The sequence below is a fragment of the Lipophrys pholis genome, assembly GCF_963383615.2.
Source record: "Lipophrys pholis genome assembly, chromosome: 15".
Classification (NCBI taxonomy): domain Eukaryota; kingdom Metazoa; phylum Chordata; class Actinopteri; order Blenniiformes; family Blenniidae; genus Lipophrys; species Lipophrys pholis.
The window spans coordinates 12966368-12987869 of NC_137642.1; the positions used below are offsets into that span (position 1 = coordinate 12966368).

A 21502-nucleotide genomic window follows, 5' to 3' on the forward strand; every position below is an offset into this window, starting at 1 on the left:
ATTATCCTCCAGTAACAAAATAAAGTATTGATTTCCAAAGCTGGCTTTTTGTGAGGGTTTGCTCCAAGTTTAGAAGGTCAGCGATTGGGGTCAACTGGCAGGTTGCATTTTAAAAGCATCTCAGCTCAATATACTGTGAGTGTATACTTCAAGACTCACCAAGGATACTCAGAAAATATTGAAAGCTGTACGTCAATACTGAGTTAAGTAGGTTTCTCAGTATGTCAAGTGTGCTTGACAAATCAGTGGCTAATTAATGCAAGAAACAATCATCTATTTCCAAAACGAAGAAACCTAATAATATATGAAGGCACGTTAGTTTCATGTGAACGTCATACATTATTAGGATGCTCTGTTTCACATCGAGGAAAGCTCCATTTTACAAAAACTGTGTAGTGGTATGAAAGTGGCCCACGGTTTTAACTGGATAATAAATGTCCATGGATACAACGAAGAGTACGATTAAGCAGTTGGCAAATTAAAAACAAACAGACAATTGATTCTAATTATGGTCCTGTGGTAGTATGGGACGATACAAATTATAAGTCACGTGTACTGTTGTAAGTAAGAAGCAAGAATTTGGAGTCACCAGTCACTGTCAAACTCATGTATTGTCCCATTGCACTGAGGGAGGAAACTCACAAAGAGAGAACATGCAAACTGTCCACAGAAAGACATGGAATTCTTTCAATCAGGCACAATCTCATGATGAGGCTGTGCTGACGACTAATGTTGTAGTGAGAGACCGAGTCCAAACCAAAGACCAGAGCTTCTGAAGACCAAGATCTTGAGAATATGGTCTTGAGCACTCCAACACTACGACACCATTGTTCCCCCCAGGGCCAATGCAGCCGCACACAAAGACAATCATGGTATTCTACAATGTTTCAATATTGTTCAATATGGACGCCCCTTTGTACGGTGTTTTTGTTGACAGTCCAAAGATGATAAGATATGTGACAGCAGTGGTCTATGAGCGCCATCCTTCCTCAAGAGTCACTCATCGCTTTCTTGTTCTCTGCTCACGAGCTTTGCAGCGCTAAGCCCCGCCCCTTTATGTAAAACACCCTCGGTATCCGGAAGCTCTCAATCCCGTGATGTTCGACCAGTGTTAGCTTTAGCATCGGAATGACTGCCGAGCCGTGCTCGAGTTGTCCAAACTAATTCTGCTTCTTTTCAACTATTAGTTCGTCACGGACCAGCTCAGCTTCCCTGAGATCCACCATCATGGGGTCGGCGGTGTGGACGGCTGTCGGGATGCCTCCGCTCAGTTAAGTCTCTCCGGAGCTCCCAGGTCAGACTGCGGTGTTTACCCGGCCGGTTGGCCGCTTTAATGTGGATCGATTGACTTCAGCCGCTCCGTCTCGAAACGCTGAGGCTATGGCGGGGTTGGTGTTGGAGCGACTGTCAGATTTCGGGGATTATTCTGGGAACACGGAGCTGGCTGACCTCCTGAGCGCGGCGGCGGACAGCCTGGGGAATGTTCGCCTCAGCCCCAAAGCACAACACATCCATGTCATCCTGCGCAAGCCTGATGTCGGTCTTGTGACTTTTGACAAGTATGAGAGACCTCATCTGGCTCAGCACCAGAAGAGGCTGGAGCTGCGGCTGGCTCGAACTGTGCCTGTCGTTGATGTCTTGTACTTGGATTATCATAATCATAACAATAACAATAACAACAGAGGAGCTGCGGTCGTCGCGGTGGTTTTTGAGAATGGAAAAGCTGAGTTCTGGAAATTCCAGGAGTGCAAAGCTGGATGGCATCTGCTGCAATCTTCCGACCTGTGCAACAGCCCCCGAGCCAGAGTGGTGTCTGTCTGTGTTTGCACTAATCTGATCATCTGGTGTGAGGAGCGGCCGCCCTCAGAGAGCTCCACCAGGAGCAAGCTGACATACTGTGTCTGCAGACGAGACTTCGAGGTGGAGGAGGGGGCTGTCATCCTGGGAGGGGTGAAGATCGCCCTCCACAACAATCCCAGATTCACCGTCCTCGGTTCAGGTGAATATGTCCATCTCCTTCCTGACCTGAGAGTCAAGCCGCTGTCGAGCATCTCCAAGTTTTTCCTCTCCTGGTCCCCCCGACAGGACTCCTTCGCGGTCAGCTCCACGTGTAAAAACACTCCCCTGAAAAGGTTTTCAGCTAAAGAGTCTGACTTCAAGAAACTGGTGACAGATTGTTTGGGATATTTGTCAGCTCTGGAGCCGCCTGAGATCTACAGCGTCGCTCCCACAGCCTGTGGAGGCCTGCTTCTGTTGCTCAGCACAGGCTGGCTGTGTCTGCTGCACAAAGAGGGGATTCTGCGTCATGTATACAAACTGGAAGAAAAACATTTGGTGAAATATGGAACTCACACCAGCCTGTGTTTGTTTGGGGACGTCTTGGCATTGCTGGCAGGACAAAATCTGCACATCATCGACTTGAACTGTGGCAGAGAGCTGGAAAAGACTGTGTTAAAGAGAGGAGGACTGTTGTATCCAAACCGAACGGAAAAATGGGCACCATACCTGCTCTCAGACACTGGACTTTTTGTATTGGTCAACCAGGAGACAGACTTCAAAGATTTCTGTCCAAAGATGAGAGCGTCTGGTGTCGGTACAGCAGAAGGTGTTCATCCTGGAGCCCTCCTGGTCGAGGCCGTCTTTGAAGAGGCTTGTTCTTATTACCAGCAGAGGAGTCTGAGCAGCACCCAGCTCACAGTGGACACGCTGAAGAAGGGAGGCAGGTTCCAGGCCCCCATCTCTTTAGCCTCCATCCTCAGGGTCTACCTCAGCACGCGGCTGAGGCAGAAGGGTGGAGAACTGTCCCAGAATGGTGAAGGAGGACTTCTTGCCGGACAGGAGAAGCTAATGGGCTCTCTGGAGCCTGAGCTCAACGCTCTCGTCTCCCTGGAGGAGGTGAAGGGGAGGTTGGTGAGGGGAAGTGACAAAGAGGTGGGGGTGATGTGTGAGAATCTGGTGGAGAAAGAAGTAGAGCGGCTTCTGTCATCTTCTGAGCTGGATAAAGAAGCGCTGCTCTACCTCAATTCCATCTTCAGCCTGTTCCCCTCCGAGGCGTGGAGGGCAACACAAGCTGCTCTCCAGCTGCATTCCAATGGGGATAGCCGCCTGTGCAGCGGCGCTCCCCCGGACTTGTGGAAAACTGTCCTCAGTCCCGCCTCCAGCACCTCGGCCGTCACAAACGGCGGTCCGAAACACAACCACACTCTCACAGGTGATCACATTGCCAACTGCAAAACCAAAGCCACAAGCCGCACTTCCCCAACTCCCCTGCCGGTGTTCGAGCTCCTCTGCCAGTCAGTCTTCCACTTTCAGCCAGCCTGGCTTCCAGGATTCCTGGAGCTGGCACAGCAGCAGCAGGGCTCCGGGGGCCTGGGCCTGGGCCTGGGCCTGAGCCTGGCCACGTCCTCATGGAGCTTTTCCAGCGGAAGGGGGGCGGGGGGCGTGGAGAACAACGTGCCGCTCTATAAACGAGCACTTTGCACCTTGTCCAGCTTAAACCCAGACACAGATCAGCAGCAGGACTTAGAGGTGGAGGTGCTGCTGGTCAGCGGGCGGCCCAACGCCATCCTGCAGGCCCTGAGGATACTCATGAGCAAGCGGCGGTGGGAGCGGGTCACTCAGGTGGCCCACAAGTTCTGCAAGCAGAGCCCGCTGCTCAACAAGGAGATCTTCACCACTCTGCTGTGTGAGGTGGCTCAACACCGAGACCTGGACCCCTACCTGGACCTGCTGTGGGACCTCTGCCCGGAGGACTTCACTGTGACCACCATCCTCAACCTGGTTCTGAAGAACCTCCCCGGTCCCAGCGGCCCCTCCCACTCCTCCTTCCCCACGCCGAGTGCGGACTCCTCGTCTCCGGCTCCCTTCGCGGCCTCGCACAGCAGCAGCCAGCTGACCGTCGGGCTGCTGAAGCCGCTGCTCAGGAAGGTGCTCCAGAGGGAGACCAAGCCGAGTCAGCACTACGCCGACATCCTCCAGTCGCCCTCCTTCCCTCCTCCGGCTCTTCCACGCCAGCCCCTGGATCAGCCCGGCGCGGCGTCGGATCACGCTGCAGACGCGACTGATCTCACGCCATCACCTGAGCACACAAACATACAAACCACCAGGGCGGCGCTGCCGGCCAACCCGGTCTGAGTTTTAGAACCATAAACCAAATCTTTTCTTATCTGACCAAAGTCTGTGCCGACAATCCTTATAAAACAGAATAATATCAGTATGCAAGCAGTATTTCCAGTTTGATGCAGGTATTTGTCGAGTCACTGGAATTCTTAGTTGTATTATGACTACTAATGAAAATGAAATGACTACTGAAGATCCTGAGTGTAAATACTGAAGTTAATTTTAAGTCTTACTGTGTAAATACTGTATATGGAATGTTATTTATCCTTTAGGCCTTAATTGCATGTGAACGTTCCCGTTCCTTAACAACACCAACATCTGATTAATAGTATTAATATATTCTTAACACAAGTGCTCGGATACGGACGATATTGCCAACCTCTGTTTGGGGTGTTGCCCCAAGTGGTTTTGAAATGAGGCCTTTTCTAATTCTAGCCAGATTGAGCTGCCTTTCATTTGCTGGAGTGTGTGTGTGCGTGTGTGTGTTCATTTTGTTGTGTTTTTGGATGAGGAGGAGGTCGGGTGTTCTATGGCTGCCTTTTACTTTCGCATTCGAACACAGTAAATGTGCCTAAACAACAATCCGGTTTTATTGGTTTACCTTCCTCACGTCCTCGAAACCAACCATCAGCCTGCCGAGCGTCTGCTTCTTCTTTTTTTTTTATTCCATTTTGTTGCCTATCTATCCCTCCTCGACTCCATCTTGTCCTTTGTGCTCCGCTCACGAGACATTCCTAACGGAGTAATCAGTAAAAGTGACCCACAGTACAAGTTTTAATTCAGTTTCTGTGGTAATTCTGTTAGGAATGAAGTGCGTGTGGGACATATGACCCAACGCAGCCGTCCCACTGCATTCCACGTACGTCCTCCTTCATGGACCCAGCGGAGCCTAATGTCATTAGAGATGATAGGCTCTCTGTTCTCTGGCCCCTGCACTTTAGTATCACACCAGTCAGTATTGTTTGTCCTTCTAAATAAGTTGCCTTGAACAAAAGTTCTGTTTATCTCGGTTGTCTGTTTAACATGTTGTTGTACATAGGTGCTGCCTGTTTATCATCGAAAGGACTTGAGAGGACTTGTAATAAGTCGTGGTCCCGAAGAAATTCAAACATGTATTTCAGTGTTCAGTGACAATCGGCTCCAGACGGTGCAGAATGCTCCGAGTGCCTCTCGCAGGGCTGCTTCCATTTGCAGTGCAGTGTCACATTTCTGCCGTGCCTCTTTTTGCTCCACTTGTATTCTGGAGAGAAGAAAATGAAAAAAAAAACTGGAACTGGATCAGAAGATCCCTTTTGAAGAATGTAAATCACATTGTTGTTGTTTTGTTTTAGTATTTTTTTTTTTTCTGTCATGAGCTCTTGATGTGTTTACAACTCTGAGCCTCTTCAATGAAAGATGTATGTGACATTTCAACACGACGCCATCTGATTTGTGTGTGAATCGTTTTATTTTTCAAGCATGACAAAGTCTGTGTGACTGATTTCGGTTCAGCAACATGTTTCCGCTTCTCCTGGACTCTCTGGGAACTCCCAAGCCTTCCTCTCAGAGGCAGTTTCGGCCTCATGTTATCAGTGCTCGGGTGTTAAATATTAATCTGCCTTAAACCCCTGGTTGCTGTTATCACATTGGAATTTGTCTTTGCCTGACAGGGTTTTATATTGACAATGTACCGTTTGTTTACCTTTGGCTCAACTCAATTTTAGGTGATATTTGAAGATGGACGTGTATTTATGAAGAGATGTGTGATATTAAACTAGATCTGAGATCACTTTGCTTTGTTATTCTGAGTTTCAATCTTTAGATTAATGTTTGACATTTGCACCTTGACAGCTTCCTTGTGTCGACTTCTTCTTTCAGATGCTATTGTGCTCGTACATTCATCTATATATAGACGGTTAATAATAGGCTTACCTACCAGCTCATTCTAACCGCTCCTCCAGCTGCTGGCTCACTGTTTCCATTGATTCGATTCGATTCGATCAGATCGGTCTTTATTAATCCACATGGGGAAATTCAATCATCACAGCAGCAGTTTCACATTATACAACATGTTTAGGCAGTACGGTGACACACAGAGAAACAGACTATGTATTAATGTTATGTAATTAGATAAATATAGATGTATACATATACACAGAAATAGAAGAAATCAAAATGGGGGAAATTACACATAGCAGTAATATATGCAATACGGACAGTATTCAGTGTTTATATTGTTGAAGTGATTTCGATCTTTCTGATTCAGCTTTTCCGCCATATCTTTAGAATCAGAGTGAAATCACAACCTGTTAGAATATGGAGGCAAGCATGTTTTTACAGCTTTATTCCTCTTAACGTTATATTACTTTTGACCTGAACATTTGTTGACCTTTGGGGGTCTTCCTGTGTTAAGTTTGCATGTTCTTCCTGTGCGTGCATGGGATTTCTCCGGGTCACTCGGGTTTCCTGCGGCTGAACGTGTGTGATTGTCTCGTCTGTTTTCACTGCAATGCAGCGGTGGCCCGTCCTGTTTTCACTGATGGTGAGCTGGGATCAGCTCCACCCCCCCCCCCCCCCCCCCCCCAAAAAAAACCACATTGAGCTTTATAAAGAAAGTGGATTGATGGATAGATGGTCTTATAACTCAAAGGCAGACCATTTTAACAGGCTGTCATGCTGAAGATGAAGCAGTGGAGCGGCAAAGTAACCTGCAGAACCCGATATGCATTATTCCTTTCTTTCCCTTTAACTCCACCTCACAGTTTTTCTCTTTTCTCAGATTGATTTTCCTGCATCCAGCGTCTCTCATTACAAGGCTTTGAGCCATGCTGATGCTGTAATGCCATCGATTCTCTTGTTCCAATTATAGCCAGCGTCCTGTAAACAGTGATACATCTAAAGAGATGCTGTCTGGCCCTGCAGTCCTCTGCTTGCCTTTGGAACGGCTGATTATATTCTACAGAGCCTCAGTGGAGGAGCCGCTGCACTTTAAATTATATTTCATACAAGACGGAATTGTGTTATACGCCACCGTGTGGAGAAAACTAGTTTAACACTGAGAATCTTTATTAGAAAAAAAAAAAACTAAGTTAAATTTCATGTAAGTTGACTGTTGTAGTATGACTTCCAACCAATTTCGTTTTGATATTATAATAATACCTTGTTTTGATTCTTTTCCCTTTAAGGTTGATATTTGCATTTGGGGATTTTTTTTTGTTTGTTTTATTTAGACTTTATTTCAGTTTATGAACCATCTATTTTTGATAGTTTGCATCGCTCCGTTCAATTGTTGGTAAGTGTTTTAACTTGGGATTGCAGAATCTCATTTACAGCGGTAAAGAGTACTTTAGCGTTCCCTGTTCTATTGTTTATTTTATCGAAGTAGAAGACAGATCTGGCCAGGCTGAGGGATTTTGAGTAGGTTTTTTGATGTTCTGTGGATGCCATTTTGTGGACAGTGTGTCCAGACTTCACGAAACGGCGTTCAAGCACCCGCCCTGCAGTTTCATTTTGCGCAGTTCATCTGTAAACCAAGAGGCTGACCGCTTAAATGTAACTGGCCTTGTTTTAAGTGGGGCATGTTCTTCCAGAATGTGATTCCAGTTTTTGAGGTAGTGAGTGACAAGGTCATTAACTGGGAGACAAGATGGAGGAGTGGGACTATTCTTGATTGCTGTACTGAGGTTGTCTTGGTTTATGGTTTTAATGTTCCTAAAACAGATTTGCCTCTGTTGTTTGGCCATTATAGGTTGAGTTGATAGTTGCAGTGAGATTGCTTTATGGTCAGAAACACCAAGATCATGAAATACAGGCTTTTGGCAAAATCTGAGTTTGATATGAGCAGATAAAGTATGTGACCTTTGTTACGTGTGGGATGTGTGACATGTTGAGTGAGGGTAAGTGGGTCAAGTGTCCGCAGGAATTCTATGGTGTGATGGTGGACAGTAGAGTCCACATGGATGTTAAAGTCACCAAGAATTAGGACACTTGCTGATGTTGCACTCATGGTGGTTAGCAGCTCACTCAATTCTGCGATAAAGTTTGGATGTGGCTTGGGTGGGCGGTAGATGAGGAGGAATTTCATAGTGAAGTGGGTTACCCCTGAAAGCTCGACGCTCAAATGAGGAGATCGCGGGCAAGGGGATAGGGGTCAAGTTGATCCCTGAATGATAGAAAACTACCAAGCCCCCACCCCCGCCAGTGGAGCAAGCCATTTCCAGGTGCAGGTAATGTTTTATTTAGGACAGAACAAACTTCAGTACAATGCCATGTTTCAGTGGGACATATTATGTTGAGTTTCTTGTCCAGGGTACAATCATGAAATAGACATCAGAGACATTGTCAGAGATTGTCAGGAGCTCCATGGTCACGGCTTTAGAGGGGTCCCACTGAGGTCCTAACAGCCTGGTTAGAACGTCTATTTTCAACTAGTTCTGGCCGTCAGATAGACGTCCAGATTACGGCCTGGACGGACGGACGTGTTTTGGACGTTGCTTGCTCAGTGGGGTGTCCTTGTAGTGGACGGAGAACTGTGAAATCCACCTAGGGTTTTCTGTTCCCTCCAGTCCATGCCTCGTCCAGCACTGGGTTTTTAATCCTACTGGTGGCGCAGCTCTGATGACCCGTCAGATCCTGCTCTGACCTCGCTCTGGCCCAGCAACGATTTGGGGCCGGCCCAGCACCTGTTCAGCACCCTGATAGGCCGGCGCTTTGGCGGTGGAAATACAAAGAACTGGTGCTAAATCCGGCCCTGGCCCCAAACCAGCACCTGTTTCTTTTTGGTGCTAAAGCCCAAGATGAGAGTGACTTCAGGAAGCGACCTCAGGGAGCCCCTTTCCGGAAGATACATGGGGCTAATTGTTTGGATTTGCTGGGTGTTTTCTCTTTTTGTCCAGGCGCCTCTTTCCTTTCTTTCTCAGTTGTTTCTTCTTCTGCTTTCTCTTTTGCTTCTGGTCCCGGGTGCCCTCTGTCTGGGTGGGTCGCTGCTGTTCCGGGTAGATGCGGTTCATTTGCTTGTGCAGTGGCAGCATGACAGTAGGGGGCGGCAGGGGGCCATTCTCCCTGAGAGCAAGAAGAAGAAGAAAAAAAATTGTAAAATATAATAATAAACTATAATAACGTTGAAATTTGTTTATCCTAACAAACTAACAATGGGACCTGAACTGTATTCACTTCATTTTCTAAAGATAATCTTCAAAAAGCTGGCTTTGCATTCCAAAATGCTTTGAAAGATGGATTCATGTGTCGTTACAAAATATCCCTGATATACCCTTGGTCTTTCCTAAACTCAGACGAACTGCCGTTTCAAGTAAATCAGCCTCAAAACATATCCATGTTCTAATAGGAATAACGAAGCATCTGCTTGCATTTGTTTACAAGTATGTTAATAAAAGGAGTCATCTTATAAGGTGCTCTCTATTCACTACCTGCTTAAATTTACAATAATCTTCATCACTGGGACCTCTCTCAATCCAAACAAGTTTGTTGTAATGTGGTTTATAAACACACTGTATTTAAATAAACTTTAGGCTGAAAATGGAATAATAAAGAAAAGTCCCACCAAAGACACTTATCACCAGCCGCCACTGCCCACGTGGTTGCTGGAAACAGACACATCAACGTTAACATGAATGGTCACAGGCAGGCAGCCACCGTCGTGTAATTCCTCCGTGCGTGTACACATAAGAGTGAGAGTGGAAATGGGTTCGGTCTGCTGGACGATTGCGCTGCTACTTACAAATCGACTTCTGACTTCTTCATCCTTCGGTAGTACTTGGCAAGCTTGATCGAGAAGATGATGGCGGGGAGGAAGAAGATCATGCACCAGCCCAGACTGAACCAGAACGCATTCTGGGGAGAAGAAGAGGGCAATCGCAAAAATGGTATATTTCTTTATACTGTACCAACACCTCAGTACCCTCGCTGCCTCAATCTGTACTTAGTTCTACAGTACTGTGTGTGTTATGTATGAAATAGGACACTAAACTAAGACATATTTTGGTGTATGTTTAATACCGTCACTTGAAGCTGTTTTCTGTGTACAGTGCTCATGTTTCCGATAGTTTGTCCTATTTTTTTTTTTAGATTTATTAATACGGCGCACTAACTGGGAAAATTTTATGGTTTTTTTTGTAAAATAGAAGTAAACATAAAGATAAATACTTTATTGCTCAGTGCAAATATTTGCTCAGTCTATCCAAATCGTCTCCTTCCAATCCCCATCACTTTCATGGTTACGGGTGTATAAAATCAAGCGCCTCGGCATGCAGACCATTTCCTGCAAACACTTTGTGAGAGTGCTCAGGAGCTCAGTGGATTCCACTGTGGCACAGTGATAGGATGCCACCTGTGCAAGAAGTCCAGCTGGGAAATGTTCTCACAATCAGTGACAAAGTGGAAGTGATTGGGAACCGCAGCAACTCAGCTACGAAGTGGTAGGCCACAGAAAATCCCAGAGCGGGGCCAGTGGATGCCGAGGCTCATGACGTGCAGGGGTCGTCAGCTTTCTGGAGCGAGGCGAGTACTTCTCGGCGCTCCATTTCACAAAGATGGGTTTTTTTCCAAGTTGTCCTTTGGTCTGAACCTGCTTTCCCTTCTAAAATAATCTCCTAAACGCCTCTGAGTGGTAACAAAGACAATAAGACGGCAGGTTTTCTTCTCATCCTTACCAGAGACTCCACTATGTGTGAGCAGAGGACGATCTCCACCGAGTCCACGGCTCCGGCCACCGGCCCACAGCGCCCCACCTGCTGTGTCAGCTGCGAGAAGAACACACGGATCAGCGACCGTGCAAAGAAACCCCACGTGTGTGTTTGCAAAGTGCAAACCGAGACGTGAACTTACAGTGCGCAGGGCCCAGTCTGCGTATGAAGTAAAGTAGTCCAGCTGACAGTCCAAGAACCTTCTGCTTTCCTGCAATTACCAGAGAGAAGAGAGTAAATTCTTGACATTCTCTTCCTGCTTTACAGTGGAGAGTCGTGAGGGATTCGGAGGAAGCCGAACCGTCTCAGAGGGGAATCTGGCTTAAATCCTCTGAAAGACTGGGGGAGGTTTTCATATGGCGTATTACATACTCCAATGTGAATTCAAATGTTAGAACTGTTGAAACTTTGCTGTACTTTAACACAGTGTTTGTTTTGCATCCAAGGCTTTTCATCTGGGAATCATTAAAGTTGATATAAGTATAGGCTCTGTGAGTCGGACGCAGTCCTGATGCCATAAATGCTCAATTGAGAAGCAAATAAATATCAATATTTGGCTGAAAATACTCCTTATTTAATCCTTCATGCTGTTAAAAATGTGCGTGTAGTATTAGGTGAAAGGCGGGTAATTGAAGTGAATGCTTCATTTAAGTGTCGTGGATTAAAAAGTCTGAATCTTTCGTCACTGTTGCCACATCGAAGCAGAAAGTCTTTAATTGATTTCCCTGCATGTTTAGTTTTTTTTAACTTTATTTTTCATTTGTTTTTAAAGCCTCTTCTAATGCTCCATTGAAATAACCAGTTCTTCTAAACTCTTTTTTTTTTTGATTCCGTGACTGCCAACAAGCACCCTGGTACTCAGTGAGGCACAGCACGTCGCCCCCACGGGCCAAACGACTGACTGACCTCGGGCATTAACAGACCACATGGAGCACGGTTGCTGCTCGCTCACGTGACTCGTGGCTCTACTCACGGTTTTCACGATCTGTGTTGTATTCGCGTCGACGAAGTCTTGTGCTACTTCCATGTTGCTCAGCACCTCATCCACCGTTTCCTGAAGGAGTCACACACACATGGGAGGGGGGACATTAGAGGAGAGAGATTTCCAGCCGTCGCAGCTCCAGATATCAGACTAGGTACTCACAACGACTTTCTCTCGAATGGATTCAAAGGCGATGATAGTTGCGTTGAGCACTTGCTGTGGGAGAAAACAGAGAGTTCAGAGGGGTTGTCAAATAAGCGTGTGGAATTAAATGAAAACCTGAGCAAGGAGATTAGAAGAGAAGGCTGAGAGGACCAGACAGGCACTGACCTGCTGCGGGCTGATGATTATTTCTATGCGTTCCTCAATTTGCCGCAGGTCATTGGCCTGACTTTGGAGTTCTTCTTGAATACTAACATCTGACTGGAAAACCAATTACAAATACATTCAAGCAAAGGAGCAATGTGTAAAATCTCAATGGAGACAGAAATCGCTGTTACTCACTTGAGCAGCAGCGAGCCGGTCGAGCTCATTGGCTGTTGTGTTCAGGGCGTCGCTGGAGAAATTGGCAATATCAGAGGATAAAAAATGGCTGTATTCTATACATGAACCCATATCATCACACACAAGATTGACACCGATCACAGGAGTGGAGTCAAAGTCCGCGGCCATGGAGCCGACGCGAATGAGCAGGGTTTGAACGTCATTGTTGAGAAGGACGAGCGAGGACAGAGAGATGAGCGTGTTCTCGAAGTCCTTCTCGATCTCCTCGGTGTACTGTGGGAAGAGATGACAGAGGAAAAACAAAGATCTTGACTTGGCTGGGAACAGCAGAGCGTTACCGAACAGATAGTAAGTTTGGGGATTATATAAAAAAAAAGAGAGAGAGAAAAGAATCAGTTTTGCGGGCAGTGAAACTAACTTTGGACACATTGAGCAGCTCTTCGAGGTCTATGAGTTCTTGCAGGTGCAGCGTCGTCCACAGAGAGTTGTTCTTCTCACAGTCTCTGGAAAAATGCAAGATCAACACCAGATGTAACCGAGTCTAACTTAAATGTGCTTTGCAGATCACACTAACTTTAATGAATGAACAAATAAAAGGCACTTCGTCTGGAGTTATCAAATAATCCTGCAGAAGAACCTGTCAAATGTATTGTGTTATGATTCTGTCAACCTGAGATCTACTATTAAGGAGAATAGATAATCCAAATATTAAATAGGAAATATGTCTGGTCATATCTGGGAACCGACTGTGTGATGAAACAAGCCACGTGACATGAAGTTACCTTGCATTTGGATGAAAGGCGAAATAGTATTACATACCTGTAGATGCCAGAGAAAGTTAGGTTGGTTTTCAGTCCCAAATTTGGACCTAAATCCAACCCTGGAATTAAACCTGGAGTGTCTAAAAACTGTGGACGGAAGAGACACAGCATTTCTAACAAGTTTCCAGTCATTCTATATGCATGTGGAGACGCACGGTTACTGATACATCTGATTTTTACGTTGCTAAACACACAAATATACAAACCAGTAAATACCTCGAGCAATTGTCCGTTGCTCCAGGGCCGGCACAGGAGAGTGTAAACATTCCCACCGAGCACAAACAGAATCAGCACTGCGATCATGAACAGCCAGGCGAAGAGGAAGCTGAAACCTGCTCCCCTGCAAGCATTTCAAGGTCAAAGGTCAGGCAACTACTCTGGAGGTGAGATACTATGAAGTGATATAAGCCCGCATCAACGCAATACACTCACATTATCAGGAAGGTGCCTCCACAGTTGGATGCGCTCGAGCGCTTCGTGGGGTCTGCTTTGGGGCTGAGGCCCGGAGGGCCCAGGACCAGACCCAGAATGTAACACACCACCACCACAAAGACCATGCTGCACAGCGCCACGCACACTGCCCATCTGGAAAAGTGTGCACACATGAGGACTGATTCGTGCTTTCTATAAATGGCAATTTAGTATTTCTGTACTTTTCAAGGTTTTACCTGATTCTCTCGGCTCTCTTAGCGTGCGGCAAGACGTTATTGATTTCCCTTTGTGCCATCTCCACATACTGCGACACGTTTTTGATCAGACTGGAGAGAGGAATGTCATTGCGAACTCGGGAGATCTGTGTCTTTATGTCACCAAGCATCTGGATGCTCCCTGAGGGGTTCACAAGCAAAGAAAGTGCAACAGAAGCACATTAGGTTTTTTTTTATTATCATTGAGCTTGTTAAAAAAAATAAGAAAAATCTGATAATTTACTGAATCAAGACAGTTTTTGACAACAGAATTAGATTTACTCACTCTGAACTATATCCTTGGTATCGTTGGTCACCGTCTGAGGGATGCTTCGGAAATAATCCTCCACCTGAGATATGAAGCATGCTTTATTTTAGATATTGTTCATTTGTGTTCATTGTTTTCTTTTCAGTGAAAAAGGTTCCGTGCTTTTCTGTAAGGCTGAGATTTTTCTAATTTGTGACACTGAACAGCACAGCCGCAGTGAAGAAAAGATGCATTCTTCACATTTTGTTACATTATCTTTGGTTAAAACCACTTGTCCTTATTTGTGTCCACTGACAAAGACAATTGACAAACACTGCCATTTGATTGCGAAGATTGATGAGTTCATTGATCCATCACAAGCCACTCACCTCACGGACTCTGACATTCAGATTAGTGTTAACAACTTCCTCCACCGCAAACTGAAACTCCTCGAATTTGAAAATCTACAGAAGTGACAAGACACAGGCAGATATGTAATACCTAAAAATAACAGCAGGGGGCAGCAAACAGCAGTAAAAGAAGCATAGATGTGTTTTTCGTTTTTTTTTTTTTTTATAATCCTATCCGAGTCACAAGATCGCAGCGAAACAGAGACAAATTCAGAGAGGACCGAAGGCTTTCTCATTATCTCATTCTCGTTGTAATAATGACAAAAACACAGTCCATGCGGGGAGGAGGAGGGGATCAGGAGGAGCAGGAGGAAGGGAGGACAGTCTGCATGTGTCAGAGGAGTGTAAGGAGGAATACAGAAGAGCAGATGGGAGGAGGACAACTCTTCTATCCTGACAAAGCTAAAATTGAAGCGTTAATATCACGTGTCACAACGTCAGCCTGCATCATTTTGTTTTGATAAATATCTTTTCCTGTTTCCTGTGACAGTGAAAACTCCAACGGCGCTGACTATTTTTCTGTACTTTGTTGATTTGCTCAAATCCTTCCTTTTTGGCATCAATGCGATGCAGTCATCAGCATTGCCAACTCACAATGAGACATTCAAACCTCCTATATACTAGAAGTCTTTCTGTTCTAGTTGTTTCATGGAGAGGGTTTCTTCTTGGCTGTAGACTGGCTGTAGGAATGAGTGTTCGTGGGTAATTGTTCCCCCATGTTAGCTCTGCAATGGATTAACAGTCTGATCCAGGTTTATACTGCGGTTTGTGCTCTGTCGGTCGGAATAACCTCCAGCACACTGCAGCCTTGCCCTTCCCTTGTTAGGACGATTAATAGAACTCATTCATCCATGCAAGAGAAAAACACAGAGAAAACAATGAGTGCTTACTGAAATGGTGGGTTCCACTTGTAGTGTTTCCAGCTGCCGTATTAGGTAGTTACAGCCAAGACAGTTTGGCTTAGATAAAGTCTGATTGATGCGGTTTCTCACAGCAGTGACATTGACCTGGATAATCGTCATACTGGACTGCAGCGCCTCCATCAATGACTCCATCGTCTTCAGTGCGTTGCTGATGAGAATGGTCTCTGATCATAGAAATAAAAACACAGACGTTTAAGGCATTGAAGCAGAATCTCATGGCGACCTCCCTTCAGAAGCAGCTTCAGAAAGCAGAAATCCACACCGGGAAGATTTCACACGTCAGTTCTCCCACTGGGAATGAATGCTTTGTTGAGTAATGTGCCTGTGAGACTTCCCTCATTTACTCGCAACATTGCCAATCCTTTCAAATTTGGACTCGTTCAAAAGCTAAAAATAGTAATAGCTTCTTCTTCTGACACTAAAGACGATTGAAATATTTTTTTTCTGTTTATTATTGTCTATATGATGCACTCTGTGCTGTAGAAGTCTCAGTGTGACGCAATGAATTGGTTTTTGATATGTAGGAAGAGTTTATAGACTTTAGTTTAAAACATTGTTTGTATTGTTCTTGGTTTTGTAAGGAATCATTAATCAACTCAGTGACTCTGCTTAAAAGACCACGAGCTGCTGTTTTATCATTGTTCTTAATGGACTGAGGTTCCACACATACTGAACAGTGCGCTGTTTTTGTTGGTGACCGTTTAAAGACATTTTGGGGCAGCTGTGGCTCCTTTGGTAGACGGCCATGTTGAAATGTCAAGGCCGTCGGGTAGATCGCATAATTTTTCACTGTTCATATATCCTTAACAACAACAATGAAAACCAAATTGCTCTCAGTGCAGGTTGAGTTTTCCATGGGAGCTGTCACCATTGGTGTGTGAATGGGTGAACGTGACTAAAAAGTGTAAAACACTTTGAGAATATGTTGGAATATTTTAATTATCTTTCTATTTGTATGTCACCATTTGAGGAATGTCCTTAAGAAAGCTTTCTAGACCTTCCCATTTCTACACTTGGCCTACATAAATAACTGGATAACATTAATTCGTCAAGATAAGACGCTTTGCGTTGTTTTTAACTCCAGCACTGTTTGCTGTAGCCATGCCCAGTCTTCCTTTGCAGAAGGAGGGTGCTCACTGGGACAAATGGTAAACGGTGAATGGACTTCACATATATCACGCTTTTCAACATGCGTGAGCAGCCCCAAAGTGCTTTACATCTTTAATCACATTCACACACAAATTCACACATCATGCAAGCAAGGCCCTGTCACTCCAATGGGAGCAAAAAAGGTTTTCTGTAAATATTTGGCAATATTGAAACTTTTCAAACATGAAATCTAATTCTAAAGCCAGGTTGAGATGTTATGCAACAGCACAGTGCACTCAAAGGCGAACTTGTCTGGTGATCTTCTCATAAAATATGTGCACAAGCATCCATAAGTTCATGCTGCATCGAGACCCAGCATGCAGGCAAACTGTACCTTGGTGGAGGAGTCGAGCTGAGTCCAGCGCTGGATTCAGGATTCCATTGAACTGCTTTTGGATCTCCGTTCCCAGCTGATTTCCGATATCTAAAACATGCAGACACATTGAAAAGTCAAACCATCGACCGATCTTCTTCTGCGTTTGCGTTGTACATTTCTTTTTTCTTACCATTGAAGTTTCCCGTGACCTCATCCACTGTTTTGTGGCTCTCGTTCACCACAAAGTCAATTTGCTGGAGAGAGGCAGAGCAAAAACAAACATTTCAAAGTGTGTACATAAGATACGGGCTGAAATACAGCAGGCATTAGGATGACTGATCGCATGAGGTAATCATACGTGGCGACGCTTATAACCGCAGGACAACAAACAGGAGATTGATCTCTCGTTCCATATAACCTTTTCAAGCTATCATGTGTCTTGATCTAAATTTGAGCAGAATACGGTCAATAACCAGTGGACTGAGTGGACGGTTGAGGTCTGTTTGCACCTCACACAAAACCTGTCACAGCCTAATGTGACTCATCTTGAGCTTAAAATGACATTATTTAAGAACTTCAAGAACAAGGTCAAGAGAAAATGACGAAACAAATGATAAATGCTGCCATATTGAGGTCACTTGACTTTAACTTTTCAAATATTTCCAAACTTATATGAACAGAGGTTTTTCTCTTGCCTGAGGCACCGTGACCAGGAAGGTGTTGATGTTGTCGACGGTGTTGCGGATCTCCCCCGGACTCTGATCCACACTCATTCTGAGATTTTCATTACTCTTGAACATGCAAATATTTCCAGCCCTGAAAATAAAACCACACATAAAAAGGCAAATCTAAACTTGTGTCATGAACATAATATTGATCTGCGAGCGACGCACACGGGGCAGCGAGGCATGCATATTCAAGCTGTCTTTTCTCAAATACACACAGACACAAGCACCAATGGAAACTCACAGGAGGATGCCTGTGGTGACGAGCATGCTCCAGTAAAGAACTCTCCGGCGACAGTGAGTGGAGGACGTCTGCGTCTGGTACATCTTCCCGCCACACTTGTCGTGGCAGCGACAGCAGGCCAGGAAGAAGCCGACTATGGGCATCAGAACGACGTACAAGACGCCGATGGCTATGCACACCAAGAAACCCACTTCGTAGATCAGGACCTGATAAGAAAGTACACAAGAAAAGGACACGTATTACAAGTATAATGGCAAAAAATATCAATTTCAAGGCCTCGGGGGCAGAAAACAGAATACTCGTTGTGGCTTGTTATAACGTTAAAAAAAGCAGAGACATCGCTGAACAGTAGTTTTACTTTACAATGGTGACAGTCCATAATCCCGGTGGATGAAAGGGTCACTTTAATGGACTGCAGTATTTAGAGAGAAGGATGCTTTATCGTTAAACATTCTCAGATTACCAGCTCGAGGGGCTCTGAGGAGGGCGTAACTGTGTTTTTTTTTTTTTTTTTTAATAAGTTCCCACGTTCCCGCACATAAAAGTTCACAAGACATGAACGTGATCTTCATTCACTTACGTCTTTGATGATATCTTCATTTGACCACAAGCGATCATATCGCTGGATTACCCGAAGGATCAAATCTACAAACACAAGACATAAAAGAGTCACGGGTGTAATTCTGTGTTTCAGTGATAAATCAGTAACAGTTGTTTTATTATTTACAGGAGAAGCTTTAACTATGCTGTGCAGTTGTTGCAGCCCTGGCGGGAAGACAATGTGCCCTATGCTCTGTACAAACATTTTAATCTTTCACAATGTAGGGCTGGAAATCTGACACCTCTATCCCATGGTTACCAGGACACCTGGATGGCTTTAACGAAATGTTAGACTTTTCCATTCAAGAAGCACAATACAAAGCCTGCCATTGCTAAAACCTGTTAATGTGGGCGTTATTCATCCAAAATAAAGATACAGAAAAGTGGGACGAGATTTTGTTCAGGTGCTGTTTCCATGAGACGTGCACAGTTTTCACCGGTATCCGTCACGTCAGGTGCCACCCGGCCACAATTGGCTCTGTAAGTTTACACTTCACCTCACTACTTCACATTTCTGCTTTCTTTTACTTCAACGTATTGACTTGCTCATAATTCCAGGCCCTAATGTCGAACATAAAGCTTACAACTATCGATCCGTTTGCCTTATCGTATTGTCATAGAGAGATAAAAGGCTGTGTTCAAACAAATCGGTGACACCTATTGGGCGACATGGAAGTCTTCGTTCGCTCTTTTTCTCCATTAAAGCAGCTCATAAAACAGTTTACGATGACTTTGTTTTAGTTGAAGCCCACAATGTCACACTGTTTATTTCAGAAATGAGGAAGTAGTGATCAAAATACAAAGGAACAAAGCATATTACAGGAACAGGCAAAGGAAATGCAGGTGCCACTCAAGTGTGACACGGCAAACACTGACCTAAAAGCTGAACAAATTAAAGGTTAAAGATTGACCAGGCAGAATACAAGAATTCCTCTTAACCTACTCAGAAACCAATCTCGTTGTTTCCTGCTAACACAGTGAGCGAGAGCGTCATGCTTCATTTACAGGTGAGCACGGGATCAAGCTTATGATCACGTAGGGAAATTCAGCACATCATAGAGCACTAAAACCATAGAATTTTAATGTCATTTAAATTGCCCTAGATTGCTCTTTGCATGTAAGCAAGAAGTCAGCAGACAGGTGCTACGAATAAGCAGACAAAGTGATTTTCCCATTAACATGACGGCAAAATCATCTTATGACTGAAACGGCAATGACACTCACCTTGAGGAAAAGGGTTAGGCTGGACTGTGTGGAGGAAGGACTGGACCGGGGCTGCCATAAAACCCACACCGGTGTCCTTCGGTAGATTCTCATGGTAGTGAGGCTGGCTGAGGTTCTGTGGGGTTGCATTTGCGCAGGCGGTCCGCGGAGGCACGGACTGGGCTTGACTGAGCTGCAGGAGGAGAAGCAGCAGCAAAGCCACCACTTCTACAGCACTCCTGCATCCTCCGACGAAGCCCTGTTTCGGACTTCTCGTATTAACACACCACCTCATGTTTACAAGTGAAAAGGGTGGACAGACTGAGACTCGACAAGGGACGGGAGGTTTATGCAGGGATCAACGGATGGCGTAGGACCCCTCTCGATGAGTCCTATAACAAGAAAAGATACTAAATACAACGGCACATTCATGTGACACAGAAATTTCAGAATAAAGTAAAGTCACATAGAGACCCGCAGACTGAGTCATAGAGGGAAAGCAAGAGAGAAGCCACAGCAAAGTTCATAACAGCGTCGCGGTGGAAAGAGGCATAGACGGCAGTTCATAAATGGGCAATCTAAATGTAGCACTGCTTAGATTGTGAGACAAAACTTTACACTTCTATTCCATACTACACTAACCTTAATACATTCTGTAATAGAAATAAAAGAGATGTTGTGAGTCAAACCTTACAGGAAACGTTGTAGGAAAACCGAGAATGACACATCAAGGATGAATATGATCTGACAAAGCCTTGTTCATAGTGTAAACACCCAGTTGAACTGCTCTTGCCTCACATACCTGCATCATCTCTGTTTATCCTAAACCATGCTTGTCTGGCAGAATACTGGCCAGTGAAGCATTAATGAAGACAGACCGAAACTGTCAGCTCCCTCCGTGAATGCTGTAAATAATATTGTCGATGTATGCTCTGTATACGGAGCAGCACTCGTTCAGAAAATTCCCTCTCAACACCATAATTAAACTGAACACACGTGTACTCCTTGTCGTGCCCCAACAAACAAACTTGCAGATGTAGTTAGTATTTTTCAGAGACTATAATTAACCACGTATAATAGGTAAGAAAGATTAACTTAGAAAACCTTTAAATCCATGTGCGTAAACGTGCCCATGTGCGTTTGGAAAAAGTGTTTGTCTGCTTGGAAAGTTAGAAGATGGACAGATGAGAGCAAGGTACAAGATGACAGATCAGAAAAGAACTGAGACGTTAAAGGAAAAATAGGAAGGTAGAAGTCTTTAGGTGTTGTCGTTTAAATCAGCTCACCCTTTTCTCAGTTGGACAGTGAATTACAGGACAGGCGCAGACCTCTGGTCCTGTCGTAGAGTTCAGTAAGGGGCGTGTGGCTCTCTCAGTAATCGGAGAAGCAACGTGAAAGGTTCTCTTAGATACAGTGGGTGTTGTCCCTTCACAATACTGGAGTGGGAGAGAGAGAAAGAGAGAGAGAGAGAGAGAGAGAGAGAGCGAGAGAGAGAGAGAGAGAGAGAGAGAGAGAGAGAGAGAGAGAGAGAGACGATCAGAGGGAGGGTCTTAGAGAGAAGTGGAGCCAGAGGGCGGGAGGAACATGTGGGAGTGAGAGTAGTCTGTAAACATGTTCCCGTCAAAGTTTTCTTCCTGGATTCAAAAATGTGACTTGGCAAAAAATAAATATGCCTAATATGCTTGTGATAAACGTGGAAAAAAAATTGTAGTGAAAACTGTATTGTTGTTTCAGATCGGGACTTTGGACTGATGATGTTGTATTCCAGAAAACACATCCTAGATATGTGGGACAAGATAGCTGAGAAGGATACACCAGGGGAGAGGAGTTATGAGAGCACAAGGCATCTTGGGTTTGACAGGAAATTCTCCAAAATATTTGAGAAGAATAGCA

General features: G+C 44.9%; 2 protein-coding genes across 4 annotated transcripts; one reads left to right on the forward strand and one right to left on the reverse strand.

Moving 5' to 3' along the window:
* The first annotated feature begins 1121 nt into the window (after positions 1–1121).
* Positions 1122–5884, forward strand: hps6 (HPS6 biogenesis of lysosomal organelles complex 2 subunit 3). Its single transcript, XM_080481067.1, has one exon. It carries the CDS (start codon positions 1381–1383, stop codon positions 4132–4134), a length of 2754 nt encoding a protein of 917 aa, XP_080337193.1. The 5' UTR covers positions 1122–1380; the 3' UTR covers positions 4135–5884.
* A 2430-nt stretch (positions 5885–8314) lies between these two features.
* prom2 (prominin 2) lies at positions 8315–21047 on the reverse strand. Of its 3 annotated transcripts, none has more exons than XM_080481412.1 (24): positions 20896–21047; positions 19631–20001; positions 18387–18451; positions 17807–18012; positions 17533–17653; positions 17028–17091; positions 16856–16945; positions 15340–15536; positions 14429–14503; positions 14079–14142; positions 13775–13934; positions 13539–13691; positions 13323–13446; positions 13105–13193; positions 12704–12788; positions 12286–12558; positions 12112–12204; positions 11944–11997; positions 11773–11853; positions 10942–11010; positions 10767–10856; positions 9836–9948; positions 9659–9698; positions 8315–9159 (listed from the first exon to the last, which is right to left on the reverse strand). In XM_080481412.1, the coding sequence occupies exons 2-23, from the start codon at positions 19902–19904 to the stop codon at positions 9671–9673; spliced, it is 2568 nt and encodes an 855-aa protein (XP_080337538.1). In that variant the 5' UTR covers positions 19905–20001; positions 20896–21047; the 3' UTR covers positions 8315–9159; positions 9659–9670. The 3 variants fall into 3 exon arrangements, with proteins under 3 accessions (XP_080337538.1, XP_080337539.1, XP_080337537.1); XM_080481413.1 differs by lacking the exon at positions 20896–21047 and adding an exon at positions 20304–20370; XM_080481411.1 differs by lacking the exon at positions 9659–9698.
* Positions 21048–21502: the final 455 nt, after the last annotated feature.